Below are 25297 nucleotides of genomic sequence, written 5' to 3' on the forward strand. Positions count from 1 at the left end.
CTAAACACAAGTCTTTAATTGCAGACACTTGGCTACTTCTGTAAGTTGCAATAATTTGTTACTGCAGTGAGCTGTAAACTTCACAGTGCAGCTGTAACTGTATGGTTCATGTCTAACTACTGGCTTTACCCAAAATATTTAGGAAAAAACAGATTCCTCCCTTTTGACCACATTCACAGCTGTGAAAGTGAGTTCCCAACCTCTGCAACCACACAAAGAAATTCAAAAGAAAAAAATCTGATCTCCTCCCCAGCTCCTCCAGTTAACTAGTGCCTTTACTGTCCCCCCCATGCTGCTACTCACAGTCTCCTCGTCGCTGGGATATCCCCATACCAGGTGTACAGCTGCACACTCACGTTCCCAGTTGAGACTCTGCACCTTTCTACACTATTCCCCTTCTACGTCTAAGTGCCAGCATTTAGAATTAACATGACTAACCCCAACAAGATTAATCACTACTTAGCTTTAAAACATCAAGATGCTTTGGCAACAGAAAACCTATATAAAATTTCAACTTACGAAATACAGTACCTGCAGCCTGAGGAATTGCAAAGGTAGGAGGAAAGCCAGCTCCTGCATATGGAGAAGCAGAGATTATTCCTGGGGCACCTGGAAAAGATATACACATTATACAAAGACATCCGACAGCAAGAGAACTCTAGGCTTAGCTGGAACATCTTGATTTGGCCTTCAACGTGAGCATCTGGTTGAAAGCTAAACCCTGAACAGCAATTCAAAAACACCTCCAACATAACACTGAACTTCAAGAAGTTACAGAAACTTCAGCCCTAACCCCGCTGTTCCGCAGGGCCATCGGAGGGGAGCTGGGGACCAGAACACAGGACACAGGTCCTGTCACTGCTGGTCAAAGCACCGGTGACCCCCCCTGCCGGCACAACAGCAGGTGGCACTGCAGGCCCCAGCAGCGCACGCCCCGCCAGACACTCCCACTGGTGTTTTGCACTAGTCTGGCTCAGCAGTTCCCCAGTTCTCTCCTCATCACACTGTATTCCAAATCCTAAACCCAAACACACCAGGGTCACGTCCCCTCCCCTTCCCCAGCTGACACCCGCATGCGCTGTGTGCGCCCTGCTCCAGGCATTCTCACCAAAAGCAGCTGCCATGGTCTGATCCAGAGAGGGCTGGTTGTCCCCGGAGGGCAGGTCTGGCCGGGTATAATCTCTGCTCTTATCGTTATTGTATTTTACATTGAGACTTGTGAGCTTTGAGAAATCTATGCGCAGCGTGCAACAGGCATTGTAGATGTTCTGTCCGTCTAAAGACTGCAAGGAGACAAACCATTCTTCATGCGAGCTGCATTTACCTGAGACCCCACAATAAATCCCTGCAGAGAGGGTGTCCCGTCATCCCAGGCACCAGTGCTCCACCTAAAGACACGCCAGTGTCTCCCTTTGTGTGAGAAAGCACCGGTTCATTCTGTGCCCTTCTGTGTTCCCCCGAGCCAGCTGTGCTGCTCCAGAGGGGGAATTCCCTCCCGCCCACCCCTCTGCCCTGAGAGCAACCCTCACCTAACACTGTCAGGCCCACCGAGTACTCCAAAATGCTAGTTTCCAACATTGGTCCTAGATTAATAAAAGCAAGGCTAAAAGTTAAAATAACGCAGGTGTTTAGCACTGTGAGCATACTACTCACCAGTTTGGCATGCTGAGCACTCACTGGGTCAGCATATTGTAACAGGGCTTGAAACTGGTTGTTCTTCGTGAATGTAATGATTTTCAAGACTGTACCAAACTTGGAAAAAATCTGCAAGAGAATATTTGCATGTCTTACCTCATTTCCAGTAATTTCATATTGATCTCCATTATTAGAGGCAGAAACAGCAAAATTTACCCTTCCACCTTGTTAGCTTTCCAACTTTAAAAATTTAAGGTTTTAAACTACAGCCTGGGCCTTAACTTGCACCTTGGCATCAAACTAGAAAACCACCAGGGTAATTGAACTGCCCCCTTAACGAAGTTTTTGTTTTGTTATGAATCCACTCAAGCTTGCATTTCAAACATGAAGATTATGTTAAGCAACCACAGCAGACAGGAACTTTCCAAACAGGTCACTGTCTACATGACCCCTGGACACTATTTGTTTCCCCCACCCTCACACAAGGACATGTAGCAGCTACTTCTGATAAGCCCTAGACAGAACCCGAAAAGCTGTTCTGAAAACATAAATATTTGTCCCTTGCACTGTACCAGACTGAAACCCAATTAGAACAGACCAGTAATCAGATCTCTGGAATTTAAAGTCTGGCCAGATTGGGACCAAACCCAGCAGAATCTCATGGAGGTATCAGTGTCTCCAGAAAGCAGAAATTAATTTGACGGCTGTGTTCAGAACAGATAAAACCCGCATGGCTCTTAGAACACAGACACCGCAAATACAATTCACTACTCCTTGCTGCCCCCTTCCTCCAGGACAACCTTCAAGAAGTTGTGGCGACGTGTTTTACCTGATGCAGAACATCCAGAGTAACAGGGTAGAAGAGATTCTCGACAATGATCCTCAGGACAGGGCTCTGGCCAGCCATGGCCATTCCTGCGTCCACAGCTGCAGCAGAGGCCGACAGGGCCAGGGTCCCAGACTGAACAGAGTTCACAGCTTGCAGAGCTGCTTGGGCACGCTGCAGAACCAAACACTCGGTCAGACCAGCGCTGCTGTTTGCAAAAATACACATTCAGCTCTTCTCGAGCTTCCCGTCTGCAAGCTACTAGCAGAACTCAACAGTTAGCAGAACAGGAAGCAGCTGCCTGCTCCTAAGGCCGGGGATGCCGTGACTTCAGCACATTTTAAACATGGACAATACAGACCACCCCAAACTGGAAGAGCAATGCAAAAATAAAACTAAACAAAACATGAAGGACTTATGCTACTGCTAGAACCTCGCTCAGCATCTACTGATGCAGCAAAATTCTTCCATTGTTTAGGAAAAAGGAAAAACTAGGCTGTTCTGGGGAGAAAGATCATCTCCAGAATACTACAGAAGCTGACAAGACTGAAAGATGAATGCACATCTGCTACAGGGATCCAGGAGCGAAAACTGACTCCGAGTATTCCTGTGGAGTGCCCCTGAGGCAGATAACATCAGGATGTGCTCCCCGGTGGGCACTGGGCTGGCTGGGTTAGAGGCACCGAGCAGCAGCATTTCATCTGCACAGCATTAGATGCTCTGATCCTGAAGAGAGTCAGCCTGAAAAGTGAGAGGAGGCAAACTGGGTGTACTCGGCAGCCACCCTGATAAGGAGGCACAAGTAACTTGAACTTCTTTCCAGTGCTCCTGTCCTGAAAGATCGCCAAGAGCAGTGGAGCTGAAGAAGGGAACTTTTTACCCTCTGCAGAGCAGATCTTGCCCAGAAAGTCCAGACGGCCCTGGCAAAGCCCTAAGAGCTGCTGTGTTCCAGTGCCGAGTGCCTCAAAGCCAGCACTTACCACCAGGCTGCTCTCTACCGCAGATACAAGGTTTGTCCCATCAGAGCTTTATTTGCTGTAAATCTTTCAAATTTTAGAAAAAAAACATCCTAAAGCACTAGACATCAATCAAGTCTTCAGACAAGCATTCAGTTACTGTTTCTAATGAAGGAATGCTGAAACACTTCTCACAATCCCATACTCATGATACATTTTTTTTTCCCCTGACCCCAAGGCAGTTTTAGCAGCTCCTTTATGCTGAGACTCTGGATAAAAGCTCTTACAGGAGACCTTACTCCATGCTAGAAATTGAAGTACAAAATGAAAACCTACAAGCAAAAGGAAAGAGGCAATCCAAAGTCCTGCTGTCTGAAAGCCAGTCTACCAGAGCCTAGAGCAGAAGCACTTACCCTCAGTCACAATTCACGGAGTGCACCATGCTCCGTTCAGCACTTTGATAGTCAAACCAGATCCCAAAGCCCTCCCCGGCCGGCCCCAGCAGCTCAAATCAGAACAGGAGCAGGGAACTGTCTGTCCCTCCCCCCAGTATGACAATGGAAAGAATCAACACTAACTGCTTGGTTGGCAGAGTTGTCTGTCTTCAGCTCCTTGTGGTTGGAGAACTGAATGTAGATGGGCTGGCTTCGAAGGACTGGAGTGACTGTGGTGTAGTAGTTCACCATGGTGTTGGCTGCCTCCTCCGTATTCATTTCTATAAAAGCCTGTGCAGAAGCCAGATCCATCGGTGAGAAGTTACCAAAGCAGCTCGTGCTAGGAGACAGCATTAACGCTGCCCAACAGCATTACACAACCGGTAACTTCGGGAGGAACTGCCAGTTGAACTGTAACTGTATTTCATTTTCACAACCGCATTTACAGGCAGACAATTTTTTTGTACACAGAACCGTTTCAGAACTGACTGTACGTAGGACAAATGAGGATCTTTTGACTGATTTAATGTTTGTCTCGTCCTAAGATCTCCATGCTACGTATGTTTAGGCAACTGGAAGTGACAGAGGTGTCTGCAACAACACAGCAGTACAGCAATAATTCAGATTCCCCACACTTATACTAAGCAGCTTCCCAACTTCTCTAGAGCAGTAAGCCCGCTCAGTTCCGTACCTTTATGGTCTTCTCTACTTCAAAACAAAACCGTAAGGGATTGTAGCAAGTCACTGCAACAAGTACTTGGGTATCACCACACAATATATCAGAGGCACATTTTCATAATTAAGATTAAAGACGCAGTATTTTAAGCAATGATTAAAGTTGGCTTACCTTTTTTACTCCTTAATTTGTAAGACAATTTTAGTTACCAAATTAGTGCACACCTCCTGCATTACCCAAGAGTGTTTTAGCTTTACCCAGCTAATTTATTGTATCTGTAAAGGTGTCCTTGATGTGCAAAGTTACACTGCTGGTTACTCAACCGTCAAGCCGGCTTGAGTGAAAAGGCCAACTCATGTCACCAATGTCCAAATAATTTACCTGGTCTGTAATCTAAAAACAAGGCATAATGCTAATTATAAGTGACAACCTGTAATTACGGACTCAAGCCCTTGTACAGCCTGAAAATAGTATTTTCTACAGCTCATGGGATAATCACAGAAAAGTAAAATAATAGTATGCAGAAGTTATTGACTCCTAATACATGACAGCTGTTTAAACAACTTGGATCTGGTTTACTGATGACAAACTCATCGAGCCTTTGACATAATCCCTGCTTTCAATTATGGAGACAATACCTGATTTTTTCCTTTCAACATCAGAAGGTTGGTGACCTTGCCAAAAGGTAAGCCCAAGGAAATGACCTCTGCCTCTGTGACGTCACTGGGGAGTTTACGGACATGGATTACTCGGGATGGGACCCCAGCACTTCTACTGTCGCCTTTGAATTTTTTGCTGTCGTTTCCATTAGCTGTAAAAAGCAAGAGTTACTGCTTAGAGTGGATCTGAAAGAATACGCACACTCGCAACCCTGTACACACTTTGTGCTCCCCATCGTCACTGCTCTCTATTACAGAGAAATTCCACAGCCTCATTTAACAAGAGTCTGAAGACACATGGCTTTACTTTTTTTCCCCATTACATGATGCAAGTGACATAGCTGAATGACACCGCAATGGAATCAACCCTCCAGTGGCCATTTCATGGCTTGTTTACACACACCCACCCACCCTTGGACTTTGTGTAGGCCTGAGCCACTAATTCTGGATTGCTGCTTTATTCCTTTTCACTTTGACTCGTGTTCTTGGCAATGAAGCAGTTTGAAGGGGACATCTTAGAGCAAGTGATATTAAACCAAATATGAAACAAAATGTAATTTTCGACCAGATGGATTACAGCTATGGCCAAGACTGTCAGCAGCACACCAAAGGCATGAGCTGACCCTGCCTGGCAGGGAGGCCACAGCCAGAGTAGGGACGTGGAAGACAACGGTGGCTCAGACAGTTCAGGGCACTGCCAAGACCAGAGAGCAAAGTTCTGGCCTGAGCCCTCAAGGCGGCCATCTGGGCAGGGATTACTAACCTCTAGATGGTGTAAGACTCCCAGATAGCAGCAAGCTACTTCATACAGCCAAAATAATCCTACATTAAATTCAAATTGTGCTTCAAGTATAACAGTTCACAGCAAAACCTGCATGTTCTAATTCTGTAAAATCATTTTAGCAACTGTCCTGCAACGATTTTATTCAGCCTACTACTAATCTTTTAAGGACATCAGGCAATAGTTTATTATTATTATTCAGTAATGTCCTACAAAAGGCCTAGTTAGTACTAAAGAGATCTTAAAATTAAGACTAAGTGGGAAAAACAGGCCTCCTCATAGTATTTGCAATACTTATCAATTGCTATTCCTTTTTATAGGCAACATTACCTGCAGAAGAAGAGTTGCTGCTCATGATAAGGGGTCCGTTAGTAACACAAGTAGAGAAAAGCTCGTCAGATCCCCGCTGGAAAAGAAAAGATGAAAGGTAAACTGACAGCATTTCTACAAAGTTCTATTCAGGTACTCCTAAAGCCGAACAATGGAGATTAAGGTGTAGAGAAGCTGAGCACAAGCGTAAGTGAAAACATATTGACAGTGGGCAGTAAACCTCACCTCCATCATAAATTAAAGATAAGTCAGATCCAATTTGGTAACTGAGTAGCACTACCCAGTATCTCTTTCAGCTACGCATTAGCAATCTTAGGAGCCGAAGCAGCGCTGAATTGTCCTGAAGCCACTACACGCAGAGCTGTGCATCGACAGTCACATTCCCCTGTTTATCCAACAACAGATTTCTGACTACTTCTATCAGACAAGATGCTCATTCTTTTATAAGCTAGAATACTGCAGTTTATCAGGAACAGCAGAACAGGCTGACTCCTGGATTCACCAAGAGGACAGATACTTTGCTGTGGGTTACCAGGAGTGAGAAGTCTTAAGCAAAAGACAAGTTATCAGAAGCCAGTCAAAACTGTTAAGGGGATGATTTGGCAATTAGGAACCAAAGTGTATTTTCCAGTTATGAGCAGAAGATGCAAATTGGAGAAACTGAAACCAGAAAGAAATGGAGCTCTTCCCCTCCCCACCCCAAAAAAAGGCAGATCAGTAAAGCTACTAGCAAAAAAGCTGCTTTTCAACTTTTACACCAGAAATAGGTCCATCTATCATTCAGATTCTAGTATAAAATATCTGATCAGTGGTTTGTGTCCTAGCCACAATCCCCAGAAAGCAGCAACTGGACAAGACCATGAAGTCTCAGTACATGCATTTAAGTCCAAAGACAGACTAGCACTCTGACGCAGAGAAACCCAACTACCACAGGTCCAGAATCTGTCATCCCATCGTCTACAGCCCTTTGCACCAGGAGTTGCTCTACAAAGTCAACACGGCTCCTCACAAAACAGAAGCTGTGAGTAGTGTATCCCAGCATCCTGATTCTGGTTTTTCTTACTGCAGCACTGTGCTCATTAACTCCATGGAGGAAGAAAACATTTGACGGAATTCTGAAATGAACTGTTCCTACTAGAATTAGACTACCTAAACAAACTGGTATTGCAGAATTACAGAAAAGCATCTATCCTGGTTTTTGTAGCTGTAGGTATAATTCCATATATTTGCAAAAAGTTACAGACTTGCAGGAGCCTGGCACTTCTCCATTCCCTGCAAATAAAGACAAACAGATCTACAGAACAGATTTCTGTACGCAATGTGTGTGCTTCAATTTATTACAGCATTTCCTGTAAAGTCACCCAAATTATCTCAACAGATCAAGACTAGTCTATATCCCAAGCAGGAGGTACAAAAAACACCAGGATAAGAGCAAACAAGACTACAAATTACTTCTTAGCACAATCTATGCTTACATACATAAAAAAATGCACCTTAAATCAGTATGGCTTAACTTTAAGTTACACAGAACACCTCAAATCCCACTGTAAACTGTGAGCAAACGTGATAAGTAAGTCTAACACATAAAAAGCCCTTTCTCATAATTTTCTGTGTTACTCTAACACAGAAGTGCACAAGAAGGCTTTCGTCAACTGTAAAAAGAACAGAGCTCATCCCTGCCTTGGCGAACTCCCCCCAGCTCGCTGGAAACATACCCTGCTCCACACTGCGGCCACCAGACACTCGCCCCTCCACCATGCCCTATATCTGGTGGCACCTGCAGAAACAGTATCTGCGCCACAACAAAAGCTGGCTGCTCACTCCCCCAGCAAACAGCCTGGAAAAGTAGGTCACAGAGAGCCCCAGAACACCGAATTACAGACACAGGTTTTGGGTTTTTTCTTCCCCCCCCCCAATCTTGAATTTCTTGTTTGACTACTCACTGCTAGCTCTTCAAAGACAGGCTCAAGGACTTTGATGTCCTGAATACAAGAAATTAGGCCGGGTTCCAAACCGGCAGTTCATGTGCTGCTGGTCACCTGCGAGCACTGACCAGGTTCCACCAAGGCTGTGGGCACACACCAAGGTCTCCTCCTCCTCCTAACATGGTGTAGTAATTAGAAACAGGCCTTTTAACAGCTGTCTAATTAGCACTTGGATTCCTGAGTGCAGCAAGAGGCAAGCTAGTCTGGGAGGCTATTAGACTGCAATCCCATCCTTTTGATGACTCAAAATTACTGCCTAAGTCCAAAGCTAAAAACCTCCACCAGTTCAGTGTAAAAATGCTCTTGTGCCTGAACCCCAGAGGGACCACCACGGGGACGGCTTTGCCCCGTGGCCTGGGATACAACTTGGCAGCCGCTCACAGGAACCACCCACCAGCAAACAAAAGCCCTACCAATGCAGACAACTGTTTATTGGCCTCGTGGAACCTCTCGCATCAGGCCCTAATAGGCCTTGAACTTTTAAAAAACGTTCTTAAAGAACAAATTGTAAATGTCTGAACATACAGAACTCCAGCACTCCCAGTATGAATCCACACATCTGTGCGAGCAGACTGGGGCAGCCCTTGCAATCCATCATGGAAGCTCCAGGAGAACAAGCCACATAGTTGGCTCTCATGGAGGCAACACTAGGAAATATAAACTGGAAAAACAAACATTTATACTATTATGGAAAGAATTTAAATTCCCTGAATTTAGCTTTCCTAATGGCTTGTTTAAAATAAACATTTTCTCACATATTTGAAAATTTACATGCAGGGTACTTTGACAAGGAATTTGTTGCTGCTGGTTTCCACATGTCGATGTTTCTTTAATGAAAGAGCAATTTCAAATCCACTCCCCTCTTATCTTGGAGACAGTCTACACTGCCCGCTGTGACCAGAGCCAGGAGGCAGAGGGGGATGATTGTTCGACATCAAAAGAAGCAGCAGTCAATTTGTAAGCTTCCCAGCTGGAAGTGCATGCAAACGAAGAGGGAACACTGCAGCAGTTGGAAAATTACAATTATTCCAAGGTCTTTTCTCTACACGAGGAAACACAGGCAGTAAACACACGGTATTGTGCAGTTACACCAAAATTATTCCACACAGACTCCCTTTGAAAGCACAAGCCTAAGGGGAGCGGCCGCAGCGCACCAGGGAGCTGTGGAGCGGCCACCCCCACCAGAGGGAAGTAGCATCAACTGCGACTTTTCATCCATTTGTTCTTCCTCCGTGACCCTGGGAGCTGATCTCAGACAAGCACAGCAGATCTCTACTGACGGCTGCTTTTTGGAGTGACCCAACCTGAGGCAAATCCGAAAGAAGGGCTCTACCGGCTGCGCTTCCCAGCCACGGGGAGCTTCAGCAGGAGCCTGTGTCAGCTCCGTCCTTGCACCTGCAGCGACTGCCATCTCTTTCCGGAGAGGTCTTTTCTTTCTGTACACGTTAGAAGCTATGAATAAGCTCCAGAACTGTGTTATAAACTCAAATGCTCCATAACAAGTATCCCAGTTCAGTAGAGCCAGAGGAACCCAAGCGAGTGTTGTTTCAAAAGGTTTAGAAGAGTTTCTCACTAACAACATATCCATGGGGTATTTCTGGATGATATTGGAAAAGCCTGTAAAAAGCTATGGATTCTGAAGGATTATGTTATTTTACTGAAGTCTAAACTATGCAAGCCCAGCAAATGGCTGTGGGAGTGCTCGGCTGCTCTCCAGCACCAACCCACAACACTGCTTCTCTACCTTTTTCGTTCCGAGTACCACGGGGAGGCCCAGCTGCACAGTGCTTCGTTCAGGACAGTCCTTCCCATCCCGCAGTCCACAGCCCTGCTCACAAGAGGCATTAATTTATGTTGACATTTCTGTTTAGCCAATTCTTTTGCAGCTGGTATTTTTATGACAAGATTAACAGAAGCAACAGTGTGCTCGCAGTAACTCTGCTCGACATAAAATTCTTCATTTGAACTAGCAAATCTCCTCTTCCTGTTTATAGAAAACAGATCGCACATTTGAAGTTCCACTGCCAGATCTCACCTAGAGCAGGGTGAGGCTGTGTCTGCCACCACCATCTCGGGCACTGCCACCAGGTGAAGCGCTGCCGGGAGCGTTTCTATGACAGCAGCCACCTCTTGTCTGCGACACTCCTGGCTACAAAAGCTCTGCTGCTCAAGCTGCATTAATTTAATAAAACACCCATCCTCCATGTAGTCTTGCCATCGATGCTTGTTTAGTTCCCTTTTCTGAGCCAGCAAAAGGCAGTCTGCACACATATTTCATATTTTTCTAATATTTTGTATTTTTCCAAATTATCCTTTTGACCACCCCCCAAAACTCCAAGCCCTTTCTTGCTTTACAGTTCTAATAATTTCTATGAATTTGTAATTTGTCTGGGCTTTCACAGCTTAAAAAGCAACTGCTAATATGAAAACTACAAATTCACTGTCACTAGGATTTTACCTGAACTTTACCAGTTTAAAAGGAAGCCAGGGATTGTCTCAGCCTCTACCAGCACACCTAGAAGCCCTACAGAAATTCTCAGCTGTCCTGTATAATCCTTTAGCTACTAAAGATCCAGTCACTTATTTTAAATGGATTACAATAAATCAACTGCATCCTGCCTGTGCAAAAGGCTAGAAACAAATACAAACTAAACAACCATAAAAACAATTTCAAGACAAAGAGGTGATGTTAACCAGCTTCCAGAAAGCAACGAGTTACAGGCAGAAAGCAAAATTAAAGCAAGTGGCAAACAGACAGGGCATACGGGAAGGGAGAGGGCAAAGGCTGACAAGGGCAGCAAGCTGCAGGCTAGCTAGCCAAGCCCACGATCTACAAAAACACACTTCTTGCCCTGGCTCACTGAGGAAATCCTACATAGCAGCAGCGCTTTGCCTTTGGACATGGATCACCTTACAGTGCTCTAAATTTTTAAACAAAGGACAGCAGTATCCCTCCTTCCTGTGAGGGGGGAGATCTAGGAGGCATGCAGGCCATCAGCTAACATGCATTTACAAAAAACAAAGCAGGTAACACAGCTGCACCTGGCAAACCCCTCTCTGAAAATGAAACCAGGAACTATTAGAAATAAACCAGGTACTATAGAAGTCCTTGGTCTGCTTTTCCCAAGTTCAGAAAAAAGCCCCGTCAGGAGTCCTGTAGCTCTGTCTGGTCACAGAGCATGCAAGTGTCCTTCTTCACTCACCCTATGTTTGTAAAAAGACTCTGGACCCAGTAAAAAACAGCCATATATTTTACACACCAAATGACACACAAATCATTGAGCAGCCCATGCGAACTCCCTGCTCTGATGAAAGCAGAAAAAAAATGTCTTTGAGGACGGGAAGAAGGGAGCGCCTCCCCGGTACGCTTCGAGGGTTCTGTCTGAGGTCAGTCCCAGAGGAATGGAAGCACGTACGGACACTTCAGCTCACAGCTCAAATCACTTTGCAAAGAAACTAATAAGAGAAATCCAGTCTGATGACATCATCATTCCCACTCACGTTGCATTCCAACATTTTTTGCTGAGGGACTGAAGAGCCAGGAATGGAACTAAATTTAAACTACTAAGAAGGATGCCAGTTTTCCTTGTCTTCCACAGAAGATTCAATTCCAGCAAGGTTCACTTCTGTAACCCCCATGGGCCCCTCTTTTCCCTCCTCCTGCCTCAAGCACTCTCTAGTCATTTAATGGTACAGAAACATTCCAATTTGGGTCATAAACAGAAGGTATGAGTCAACTTTTGTGTGAAAGCACCTCTGCAGAACACACAACACAACTGCATCCTCCTTCAGGACAAGTCGGGAAGTTAAGAGCAACACAAAATAACTTCAGGATCCTGAAGACCGCAGCCTCCGAAGTGGCTAAGCCAAGTCTGACACTGCAGTTGCAGCAGCTACAGGCTCCGTGTGTCACTCACCCCTCCGTGACGCAGTTTATCATCTACTCGGAACCAAAAGCAAGAGCTGGGGACACACACACACGAAAAAAATCAATCCAGTTCAAACTGCTCATTGCGCCCCTAAATCATTTATCAAATTAAATCCAACCCAGTAGCCAGCACATTACACTGACACAGGGAACCTGTGGCGGGGGCGTCTGCCTAGCTGGCAGGTTTAGTGCACATACTAGTTTTGAGCTCTGCTCTGTTCAGCTGGGGCCAGCAAACTCACATACCACTTTACGGCTTTTTAAATCGTTATAACCTCACTCTAGTCTGGACAAGTTTAGTCTAATACCTTGACAAAAGAGCCAGCATGGCAAACTTCCCACTAAGATGCACAACAACGTATTGGGTACAGAGACACTTTCTCGGCACCTTTGAAACGAGATTAGTTGGTCGGAGCATCGCAGAGAATTTGGTGCTTAGGAAAATTTTGTATGTACTGCCACAGTGGCTGGTACCATTTCCAGAGCATACAGAGACTTCTGAGTTCCTAAAAGACATTCAGAAACTTAAGCACTGCATTAAAGCAATTGCTCACACAGCCCAACGTGAGATTTTGCAATCAGATGCATCAGGAGCTCAAGCACACACCAGCTTTAGCACGAAGCCGGATCCTCAACCCACTCAGCTCAGCCCCTCCCTGACTTTCTTCCTCAGTCTCTGCTGCTATGGAGACACCCCGCGAAACAAACCTGCCCTTTGAGCAAATAAAAGGTGTGGCCATTTTAAATAGCCCAAAATTCCTAAACTCCAAGTATTGCAGTAATGCAGTCATTCTGGCTTTGTAGGGCAGCACACACCCAAGCCTTGTGATATACTGCTCCCAAGTTGAAGCTTAACTAGTAGTCAACCTTGAGCTTTTTAAATCATTGCACTGGAGCAGACAGGGCCTTGGTAAAGCTTAATACAAATACTATCAAAAAGAAATACTGCTGGATGAGTCACTTTGGGGAAACTGCAACCTATGAAAGAACATTTTGTGCCCAAAGCTGTAAAAGAGCAAATCGAACACGGAGGTTCAGAAGGAACTCCACACTAATTCAATCTCATCTAAATTGCGGTTGTGTAATAATTACAATCTGCTTTGGCAAACACCGAGCAATCATTACATTGGGATTACCAGAACACACTTGCTGAACTAAGCACAGTATTCAACAAGTTTTCATAGGAAGCTTGAAAGACAGCTATACCAGAACCACATCGAGTGGGACACTAAATAATTCTCACACGAGTGTGAGATGACAAGTGTGGCACCAGCACACCTACATTTTCCAGTCTGACAATACTTGAAACATGCCAGTGACTCAGAGACCAGAGCCTACCCCTACACTTGTGGGATTAAAAAGATAAAGTTCAATCAATTCATGTGTGCGAAGTATTTTCATCACAGATTGAGGGCAAAGTAGGCCTGAGGTTAAAACAAGAGTATTTTCTACAAACATTTTATTAACCAATCCCTTTCTAGAAAGTCTCACACAATTCCATCTCCATCTACAACAGGAGTCACAGCTCGTTTCCAAGTGCAAGTAATTTGAGCTAGCTTCCACATAAAAGCTTGGGTTAGGTACGATTGAGAAACTGCTTTAAACAGATCTAATGGGCAACAAGCCCGCGGCAGCAATCTCGCTTAGCACCTGTACTTCAGCCAATAGCTTACATTCCTGTTAAACTTAATACAGATTTAAACAGTTTTTTTCATAATCCAACCCGAGGGCTTACCAATTGCCCTGCAAAGGACAGTTATCTGTAAATTGAAGACACAGGTGCACAAGAACCATGCACCACCAGCACAGATTAGATGGAGCTATGGTGAGCCCCACGGAGGCGACGCTCGCCAGGGCTCCCCCGGCCACGCACCGTGCCCGACATGTGGCTGACATGTGTGATCATGCCTGTGAGAGAGGCCACAAGAGCCAGCTTGTTGCAGCCTCTAACTAAAGCCATAGGAGGGGACTGGAATTTCCTCACAACATTCTTGGCCTGCTGCCTGAAGCCATAATTACTGTTCCCATGGCAAAGATCCTGGCTTGATCACAAATCACTTCTATGCAGTCAGTCCGTATCACACTCTAGCAAACCCTGTTTTAAAAATTAACTTCTCAAATGCCACAGAAGTGCATTTTTTGTTTCTGGAAGCATCATCTTTCAAAAAGAACCCAACTTACCCAAGAAACTACAAGGTTATTCAGCACCTAAACTATTCTGAGACTTTTCCAATTGCTGAAAGGCAATTTCACTTAAAGAATAATGACCTATCATAGTTCATAGTCCTTCTAGTAAGTCAGTCCTGCTCTGTTAAAGCCTGAAGGGGACAGTGATATCCACCTGAATTAAAGAAAGGGAAAGGAGATGGGAGAGCAATCCTGATCAAATTACTCAGCGGCAAGTGCAGGGGTCAGACCCAGTACCTCAAATGCAGTGTCTCCATCTTAAGGCCATACTTCCTTTTCAGACAGTAATGAAATTACGGAAAGAAATGTCTCAAGTCATGTGTTTCTCATCACAGGACATTCCAGAAGACTGTACATCAAGAGCCCCATTCCAAAACTGTAATGAGCTTCCTAAACAAATTCACACACTTTAAACTGAAGAGCCCATGGACTAGGCTAAATGTGAAGCCCAGTAATGGCTACTGCAATTACCATCCTGATTAAAAACAAGACCATCAGGCAGTCCAGTGCTCAAGTAGTAAGCCGTGAGAACATCTAGGGACTTAAGTTACAGAACCTAAATATAACTAAGAGCTCAGAACGATTAATAGAAGTAGGTGTGAGTGCCCTTAATATGCAAATTAAGGATGTGGGAAAATCCTGAAAAAAAAAAGGTGCCAGCACCCTGCCTTTTTTTTACAACAAAGTAGAGCAAACCGATACATACTTTCATGAAGTCCTCAGTGCTTACCACAGGAAGACAACCAAGAGGCCACTGTCACACAGTTACCTTTGTCAATTTGTTCAGCAGTGTTTTAAGTTACAGGCATTCTTCCTACTTGCCTGAGAATTCTCCAACTTGGGGACATTCCAGTCACAAGAACAGAAGATTGAAAAAGTCTACTGGTGTCTCAGCAACACACCACCTAAGGCATGACAAGAGCTGACGGCTTTTGGGGACTGTTATCTTCTAACACCTTAACAAACCGCACCATTCCTGCCTGCTTTGGACATACAGGGCAAGAATGAATAAATTTACACTTCAGATTAAAAACAGTTTTCTAGCTCAAATTTTCATGACTAATTTAGAAGTTCTGCCAGCAGCTCTGCTGTGAGCACAGCTTTCAGAATGGACTCTAGCAAAGCAGCCCGATCCCCACCTGAACCTCATTTCTATGACCATGTTTTATAGAGTCAACAGGTGACAAAACTACAGTTCCACAGCATTATTTTAACTATCAAGCAGTTGTAAAGAACATCTGCTTCTGAAAGGGGGAATCAGTTAATCCTTGAAGTGAGTTCAGTGATGCCCCAGGGATCAAACAAATGCTGATGGATGAACAAAGCTCTACCACTGCAGGTATTTCAGCAAAGACAACACGGAAATGCTTCTGTGATACCACAGAATCTCCCTCTGCGGTCCCTTCAGACCAAAGGAAGGTAGATCCACGTGGAAGCAACACACAAAAGCAACAGCAAAATTTCAGAAGAGCTGCAGCCAGTGAGGTTCTGCCCTCACCAGAGGCAGGTATTTTTAAGAAGCAACTGATACGTGATTTGATCACACAGCTTTTTGAAACTGAGGATGATGCCTGCACCTCTCTCCAGGCAAGAGTCCTGCAGCCAGAGGATCTCTAGCAGTACCCAAGTAGCAGAGCAGGGGGAAACTGGACGTAGCTGACCTGCACACAGCCAGGCAGAGGACGCAGGTAAGAGGAGCCTTCGCTCTGTTCCTAGCTGCGTGCAAACAGGATTCTCACTTACCTACACAAACCCACGACATACAGAACATGCTACTCCGTAATGTTAAAGAATGTACTTCTATTTCTGGATCTACACTGGCAGAGACTTAAACATAATCAGGCAACATGGCTATGTCAAAAATAATTGTAAAACTTACCTTTATCAAGATGATTCAACTTCCCTTTTTGCTTCTGCCACTCTTTAAACTTTGGTTCAACTTTCTCAAAACCTGCCTCCTCTGACTTGACAAGAAGCCTCATTTTTGATGCACGCTTTGTCTCGCCACTCCCAACCCCACTGCACAACTGGCATAACTGTTGTTACAGTTCTGCCCTGTGGCAGGAGCAGAAGCACCTGGATGGGATTTCTCCCAGTCCTGGTTTCAGACCTGACTGCCCACAACGGGGACTGAAGCGGCCCCCCCAGCTGGGAGTGAGGAGGCAGCACACAGTACCACCTCCTGGAGCTTTTCAAGATTCACTGACAGGACTACAATTACAGTTTCAGAAGCTCCCTGGTCAGGTTTAGTTACGTAAAACCACTTCTTGAAGCTGCAGAAACCTAAAGCGGCAAATTACACACTGCTAAAACCAGCTGAGGGACTTTTACCTGGATTAATCAGTTTACTAGGAGATATTGTATCAGACTGCTCTACAGCAGTCAAGGGATGACTTTGACTTTTGTCCGTTTATAACGGACATGAACTGTTAACCAACCCTACTGGAGGCTCAAGCCTTTCCTCCTCCTCCGATGGCAAACTGAACCCCTCGCAGCACACAGCATTCTCAGACAGAGCCAGATGCTATCACGGCACTACAAATAATTCAGATTTCAGATTCTCATACGAAGGAAAGTTACGAATAATCTTTCCCTTACAGCTATTGGAGCCCCTTCATGCATTTAATTCCTCTCAGAAACCCTAAAACTATGCTTAGCAGCCACACTTAATTTTGTACTTCTAATACAAAAAAATATTTACTGTCTAGGAGCAAATTCTCTCTAATGCTCCTACTTCACTCATGTAGAACTACAGAGCTTGCACTACTCAAGATCAGCTCTACTTCAAATTAGTCCTATCACACACTGCATCACTTCAGCCTATTCAAGCTGCCACACGCAATTCTTTCTCAGTCAGTAATGAAGACGCTAACACCACACAATTCGGGCCATGAGAAAGAGCTGTCAGATTGCTACTTTTGAGGGCCAACATTCTCCCACATACTATCTAATAAAAAGAACTCACAGGGCTGAACTTACTGTAATCCTGATCCCAGAGCTTTAGCTACAATGTTCACGAAGTAAAATGAAAAACCTTTAATACATGAAGGAGTGCCAGTCTATCCTGCACATTCCAGTGTAACATTTCACAGGAATGAGCTTTTATCCTGTGAACACAACAGCCTGTTGCCACGCACAGCAGATAAAGGAGGCTCCTGTCAGCACTTTGAGTTTCAGGGCTAAGTCTGCACTTTCAAAACCTGAGACTACAAGGGTAAAGGTCATATTTACTGTACTCACAAGAGATAAAAATCAACAGCTAAACACTCCATTTTTTGTGGCAGAAGGATTTTTGACATATAACTGAGCAGGAATTCACATAAACAAAGGAAACAGAGTTCTCAAAAGAAAAAGGACAAATTTCTCCATTGAGCAGCATTGTCTAGCACACAAATAACACGCATGGCTTGACATTTTAGTGGGGGAAAGGGCTGTTTCTAAATGCAATAAAGTTATTTTCTGACAGCTGATAATCAATGTCCAAATGCCAAGAGCTAAATGCTGAGCCATAATAAAAATTTTAAATGCACATGAAACTAAATTACCTTCTGGTTAAAACCAATTTACATGGTACCAGAAATAACCCTTTAAAGCTGAAGATCTACATTTGGTGAGGCTAAAACTAGGTCAGATGCTGAGCAGTGTAAAAAGAGAGAAAAAGTGAGAAGTGCCTACCTTTGTACCAACTGTTATATCTTGGACAATGCTGTAGAAAAAAGAAAGAAAAGGATTAAAAAAGTTAGATAGGTTTGCCACAAATATTCAGCATAGTTTACAGTAGTAAGAAAAAAGCAAGTCAAAGTGCACAGTTGTCTTTGCAAGTGAGCCAAGGACAGTTTATACAAAGAAAAATTATTAGATGGTGATGGTGGAGACCCAAGACCCAGCAGTGCTAGAAAACTGCAGCTCTCCCACTTCCTACAGTGGAGCTTGCTCTGTTTGCAAGGGTACCACAGGGGCCAGGACCAAACCCCCCCCAGTTATCACAGCCTAGCATTCTCCACAGGAACACGAGGCGGTTCGAACAGCACCTGACTAAACCAAAAGAAAAAGTGTCAAGAGTCAACTCTGTCGCCCATATTTGCTTCCACAGCTCCTCACAGCCTTAGCAAAGGAGCAGCCTCTGGGAGGCTGCAGAGGGGCCACCTCCAGCAAAATTATCGAGTCGCTACCCAAGACTACTAATGCCAGAGCTCCAGCGGCACCACCGCCGCCGGCACACACCACGCTGAGCCTGGGCTGTTTTCTCAGCCAAGCTGAGCGCCCGTGCCAGGCTTAGAGCAGCCTCCAGCCACGCCGACACCGCTGGAGCCAGACCACTGCCAGACTTAGAGCGCAATTAGAAAGAGCAGGGAAGAGGTCCAGGCAGCTCCTGGACTGGGGTACGCCTGCACACAAGATTCCTCTATCAATTTGTTTCTACTTGGGAAAACAAATAGTATTTTCCCCTAACACAGATCTGAAGGAAAAAAAAACACCAGTTTTTAAACCCCGCCATACACACTTAAACCTCCTAAAATGAGACTTCCTGACTAACATGAAAAACAATGTTAGCTGTACCTCAAGCAACCCCTGCTAGCTCTCATCAGCCGTGAACATTATACACCGTAACACACATCGACTCAAAGCAACTTCTTTCACCGATGGAATCAGAGTCTACAGCTTGGCATGTTCTACCTGGATCTTCCAGAGTATTACAGCACCTACATGTTACTCTTTTCGTGCGAGTGCTCAAGACAATCTGGGGATTTCGGTTATACCCTTGCACTGAAGGTAACTTTTTTTTAACGAACTCCAAACCACTGTGAAGCAGCCAACACGAAACAGAGCAGAAATGATCATTTTGGAGTGACAGATATGCAGCACCGCCTGTTTCAACTCCCGTCTTTCAGATGGCTGACCATAATTTCAGAGTAAAGGATCCAAAAGCAGCTGGCTAGCTGAGCTGCAGCAATTTTAAGGAAACATGGCAAAGCAGCAGAAGGCAGGGCAATCATTCTTAAAACAGCAACATGAAATCTGAAGTACTCAAGATCAATTCTACAAAGTGATTTAACAGTAGAGAACTCACATATTACTAGTTCTTCCTTCCCTACCCGCGTGCAACAATTCACAGCTTCTCAGGGAATACTGCTCCATCTTACTAAGTCATCCACGTTTCACCAGCCCCACAAACAAGCCGTAACACAAGTACAAGCCAGCGCAGCTCCTCATACTTCCTCTTCCAAACCAACCTGCCATGTCATCATAACCCAGCACTTTACAGCTGGAGTTACAGCCTGATCCAATGGCTGCTGCCAGGAAGCCACGCGATAGTTTCTTTTTTTTTTTTCCAAGTAACTACTTCAGGAACGCTCTGTATGGGGATGCCGGGCTTTGCAATCCCCTGTGTCTGGTCACCAACCAAGACAGATGGGTTTTGCTGCACTTTGAGAGCCAGCAGTAATGAACTAATTAAACCCATCTGCACTGATCAGTTTAAAGAACCATCATCGTTCTATTAGAATTACTAAACACGAGTACGCATTTCTCCAGTTAAAATACATTAACGCACTAATTTTCATAACCTTAAAAAAATTTATCTCCGGCAAAGCATAGTAAGAACAGGGAGTCTCCCAAGTTTCCAAAACTCTCGAACTTACCCCAGAGCAATTTCTCTTACTTCCTGTTCCTCTTGTGGGCCTCACACACAGGAAATGTTTTACATAAAGTAGCCTTAACAGGGGATAGTATTTTAAATTATCCAACAGGAAGGGCTTTTATTTGCCAAGAATTATCGATTTCTGGAATATTGTTGTAACCCATTTGACAGCAAATACCACATGAAACAAGCACCAACAGTATTTAATAATTTTTATTCAAGAAATGTGCGATAATACTTCCAGTTCACACACGCCCTCAATAAATTATCGTATCTTAAGATTCATTCTCTTCTCCTATGTCAACCTTAAGCAGGGGATTAAAACTTCTCATTTCCGAAAGAACAGGCAATAAAGCCTGTCATAAAAATTACTTTTCACATGGAATGGAATAATTCCTACGCAATAAGGGGAAAAATTAAGCAGCACCGGTAAAACCTCTAGGTCATTTTCCAAAGCAGCATTTCCCGTACGAACTCCTCGCATGCTTTAAAACAAAGCCACTTATTCAAACGGGATCATCTGAAAAGCACAGCTACGTATCGTTTTAGGTAGGAGCAGCAGACAGAAGCAGCTTGCAGCCAGAGAGGCCACTCGCTGCCAGCTAGGCAAAAATCTAAAGCCATTTTCAGAAGCAGCTTTCAGAGTTTCAAAGGAGCCAGCTTTCACAGGGTAAACAGCTCATGCACCAAGACCTACACAAGACAGTGGATAACTGAGACTCAATACTAAAAAGTCTACATTCAGATAACAGCTATTTCAACATACACAGTAAATCACCTTTCCTAGGAACTACGGTGAAGACAGCTGACCACAAACCGATTTCTGCCCTTCGAATGTACGGCCTCACATGCTGAAGACTTTTTCATTAAGTATCATTCAACATGATGCGCAACTTCTGAAGAGAAATTGAACAACCTGAACTGCATTCCGGACTGTAAAAAACTAATCGCAAGATACACTATTTTCACGGGGTTTTTAAAGATGAAAACAACACCGAGACGCCACTTTTTCAGCGTGTAAAAAACCGAGACATGCGACTACACCTAATTCTCACCAGACTGGTGTTCCGAGGCAAGAAGGCAAGAAGCGAGGAGGCAATCATTTGGGCTTCCCGTACTTAAGGCTCTGGAAAAACAAACTGCTTACTCGGAGGCCTTTTGAAATATTTTAACTACTGCGCTCTAGAAGAAACAAAAATCAGATAACTAAAAAAAAAAAATACGCCACACGAGAAATGCGGAGCCCTCGTTTCTGAAAGAATTGCCTTGATAAAACAGTTTTAAAGCAAACACTTCTGGAACGAGACGCCAGACGAGGTGGTGGTGAAGGAGAATCCAAGGCTGCCCAAGATAAAAAGTTGCTCTCTAGAAAAACTAGAGCGAGTCAAAGAGCCGCGGAGGGAAGTTTTGTGTCGGAGGAGTTCAGAAGGGGACAATAGCAGAGGAGGGAGCCCGAGCGGGGCTCCGCTCCGCCGCTGCCGCGCTACCTACGGCTCAGGTAACGCTGCCACGGCCGCCCCAGCGCCACCGAGCCCCCGGGCGCGCCCGCTCCCCCGAACTGGTGCAAAAGTTGCGCTGACCGAAAAAAACCGCTCACAAAGAAAATCCTCCGAGCACCCCCCCGCCCCGCTTGCGAAAGCGCCAGACAATAGGAGCGAGGCCCCGGCGTGAATCAGCCGCCCGCCCCGGCTGCGCCCCCCCCGCCAGGTGCGCCCGCTCCCGGCACCCCGCTCCCCCCCGCCCCCCCTCCCCCGCGGGGCCGGGCCGCCACCGAGTCGCGCCGCGCTCCCCCCCCGCACACCCACGCGGCGCCCGCAGCCGGGGCCCCTCGCCGGGCGGGGGGACACCCCCCCACCCCCGGCCCCGGCGCGGACGGGGCGGCCCGGACCCCCCCGGTTCGCGGCGGCTGCCCCCGGCGGGGCGCGAGCACGAGGCGGGGGACGGGGACGGGACGGTCCGCAGGAGGCGCCGCGTCGGGGCGGCGGCCGCGGAGCAGGGGCCACCCCCGCCCCCCCCCTCGCCGCCGCCCCGTGGCGAGTGACTCCGGGAGCGCGGCCAGCGCGGGGGACCCCCCTCCTCCTCCTCCTCCCCTTCCCCTTCCCGCCTCGCCTCCGCCGGGCGGCCCGGCCGCGCCCTCGGCGCCCCCCCTCAGGTAACGCCCCAGCCCCCGGCGCGGGTCCCGACCCTCGGCCGCCTTCTCCCCCGCCTCCGCACCCCGCCAAGGGTCCGGCGGCGCTGCGGCCCAGCCCCCGGCGCGGTGCTGCCTGTGCCGAGGCCCGGGCCGGCGGGGACTCACCCGTCCATTGCACACGGAGGAGACCCGTCGGGAACGGAGTGGAGGCGCCGGAATAGCAGGAACGAACCAAACCGCTCCGTGATATAGACTCACAAAATGGCGGCGCCGCCCGGCCCGCCTCACCCGCGCCAACGCCCCATTGGCTATCGGAGATGTCATCTTGATAACAGGGGTGGGGATCGCCCGCCTCCGAGGGTTGGCGCCCTGGAGTCCCTCGCGAAGACCATTGGCTGCAGGCGGGCGGGGGGGCGGGGCAAAGCGCCGGTGCGCGGCGCGATTCGGTAGGCGAAGGGAGTCGGCGGGGAGGAGCCATCTTGAGAGCGGGAAGGATGCCGAAATGCCACACGGGTCCGCCATCTTGATTGGGGGCAGGGCATGGGACAAGCGCGTTGGGCGCCATCTTGAATACGGGCAAGGCCCCCGCGTGCACATTGTGCTGCCACCCGCGGCGCGGGCCGGGGCCGGCGGGAGCGGCCCAGGCGCCGCCGCCATGTTGGCTGCGGGCAGGGAAGCCGTGCGCCCCGCGCCGTTGCCATCTCGGGTAAGGGAGAGCGGGCTCCTCGCCGAAACCGGGGTCAAGACTTAGCGCTGCCAGCCTGGGCGCTAGGCAGCACTTAAAAGTTTTATTTAGGGTACAGGATAAAGTCTGCTTAATTGCGGTTAATGTCTTAGGGATAAAGATTACCCGGTGGGTGAGAGACAGACAGACCTTGTGAGGTAAGACATAACACCTACTGGCTCTGGATCATATTTTTCCTAAGTTACAGTCCCGACACCGTTTGCTGACTAAAACAGCTCATCTTCCAGTCAAGTGGACCTCAGTGATTGATTAGATAAGCATGTTTCAGTCTTAAGGTGTGTCATTGCCTGTAGGTCTTCTACAGAGATTGAGGTAAAATCCATAGATTTCCTGTCTTGGGGGATTTTCAAACCTCTGAGAGATTTCCTTTTCAGGTTCTGGGCCATCTACGGTAAATTTAAGCCTACTACAACAGACTTATTTCTTTTACGTACTTCCAGTGGCTCCCTCAAAAATGATCGTCAAGCTGTTCATGTGCCACAAGATGAAAGTCTCCATTAAACAAAAAAGAAAAAAAGGAGAAGCAGGCGTCTGTCTGGTTCCCACTGTAAACGGTGCCGGTGCATTTACTTTGTTCCTGTGCAGGAACAGGCATGTAAGGACCGACATCCCAATGGGGGCCGAGCAGATCGTCTGCTCGTCCTCCCATCTACCAGGACACGCTGGTTCCTCTCCACTAACATCATCCTGTACAGCACTTTGCCTCCACAGATGAAATGCTGCGGGTCTCTGTTTAAATATAGACAATATTTGCTCACTGGGAATTCTACTAGCAATTACTCATTTTCTTTGCCTCACTTGTCATAACCCTATCTGTTGACTGCAGCACAAGAATTAATTGTCCCAGACCTCGCTACAAGTCCCTTGTGTAGCATCAAATCGAATATCAAATGTCCAGTCCACATTGATCTTGGCTTCATTAGCTGCAACCCTGTTTTGAGAGTTTCTAAGCAACATAATACTGGTCTTACCATGGAAAGGATCCTTCGTACCTCACCAGCCCACCCACTTCTAACATTTTTGTGAAAACATTTGTACAGTTCTGCCAATCTGCCTCTATTGTCAGTGGTAAACAGTAGAACACTAATACAGATCAGTGCCAGTGACGGCAGCACCTGAGCTGTAACACAGCCATGCCAGGGGTACCCATGCGAGGGTATAGAAAAAGATTTTTAAAATACAGTGCAAATGAAATTCAGAGTCTTGGCAGTGTTTCTGCTTAATGTCAGGTAACTTTGACAGGTACAGACATGCATTTTATAGTCTCATTTCTTTCTGAAGCGTACATTAGACACATGAATATGGAAGAAAAAAAAAAAAAAAGTAGTTAAAAGTCAAATTGCCTGTTATTTTCTCCCACACAAGTATTATTGTGTTGGTTCCTATGACCAGGTGCCTTATTTTGTCAGAGAGTGGGGCAATGCTCGATATTTCAGTGGCCAGGACCAGACATGAACTTACTGCCTCACTCTTGTCACCATTTGTGAAATGCCAGAGCTCCTGCTGACCTTGGATCTGACCACGAGCTGGTAGCTCCAGTTTCCTTATCTGTGGTTTATTGGGCTCCACGGCCATTTGGCCCTTGTTCCAGCAGGGAAGTTTAAAATGGAGAAAAAGTTATGTTCTTACCTATTGCTACAGGCAACTAAAGGCCCCATCTGAAACCAAAGTTGTTTTACTAGGTGCTGCATATGAAAGGCTCAGCTTTTGCCACAGATAAGAGATTTACAACTTAGATGAGGCAAAGAATGGGAAAATGATGGGATTATGCGATCCACTTTAGAGCTGCTTTGCTGAGAGCCAGAGAGATAAAGTGATTTGATCAAAGCAGAGCAGGAATTTACCTCCCATCTCACAAGCCACAGAGAACTTTCTTGAACTACGCCTGTTTTAAGCTGTATTTCCCAGGGAGGTGTTTCACTTCATCTTCCCTTCAGAATAATCTGGTTTATATCCTGTAAGTAAGGAATCCCTCCATAGTAGAGGAGGGTATGGAGACAGAATCACTCTTTTTTTTTTTTTTTCTTAATATGGGATATTTCAGTCCACTTGTAAAGAATCATACCCTAAAGAAAGGTGCCCTGAAGGTGACACAAAGACTTTGAAAAGATCATTAATGCTAGATACTGATCACTAGTAAGAACAGTATCTGATTTTCTACTGGCTATTGACATTAGCTTGTTGCATCCCAGCTGCTTTTCAAATATCTTTGGAAAAGCAAACACAGGTGGATGCCATCAAAGAATTATTAGTTTTCAAAGACCTCTCCTGTACAGTTGTGGTCTAGTTTAAAAGACTCTTTTAAGGTTTCTGCAAGCTCACTCAGATTTTCCATAGTTCTAGCAGAAACGCTGATTATGCAACATTTTATCAGACTTTTTCC

At 46.1% G+C, this 25297-nt stretch overlaps 1 protein-coding gene across 1 annotated transcript in view; it reads right to left on the reverse strand.

The window, feature by feature from the left end:
- The window catches only part of PTBP1 (polypyrimidine tract binding protein 1), a 30823-nt gene extending 8383 nt beyond the window's left edge, over positions 1-22440 (reverse strand). Inside the window, exons 1-9 of the mRNA XM_074928217.1 lie at positions 22335-22440; positions 18073-18103; positions 6298-6373; positions 5166-5338; positions 3996-4142; positions 2465-2635; positions 1654-1764; positions 1109-1283; positions 532-609 (exon numbers count right to left, since the gene is read on the reverse strand). Of these exons, the coding sequence (XP_074784318.1) occupies positions 532-609; positions 1109-1283; positions 1654-1764; positions 2465-2635; positions 3996-4142; positions 5166-5338; positions 6298-6373; positions 18073-18103; positions 22335-22342 (970 nt within the window). The 5' untranslated portion in view covers positions 22343-22440. The remainder of the gene's footprint in view (positions 1-531; positions 610-1108; positions 1284-1653; positions 1765-2464; positions 2636-3995; positions 4143-5165; positions 5339-6297; positions 6374-18072; positions 18104-22334) is intronic.
- Positions 22441-25297: the final 2857 nt, after the last annotated feature.

Source organism: Athene noctua, chromosome 27 (genome assembly GCF_965140245.1).
Source record: "Athene noctua chromosome 27, bAthNoc1.hap1.1, whole genome shotgun sequence".
NCBI classification, from domain to species: Eukaryota; Metazoa; Chordata; class Aves; order Strigiformes; family Strigidae; genus Athene; species Athene noctua.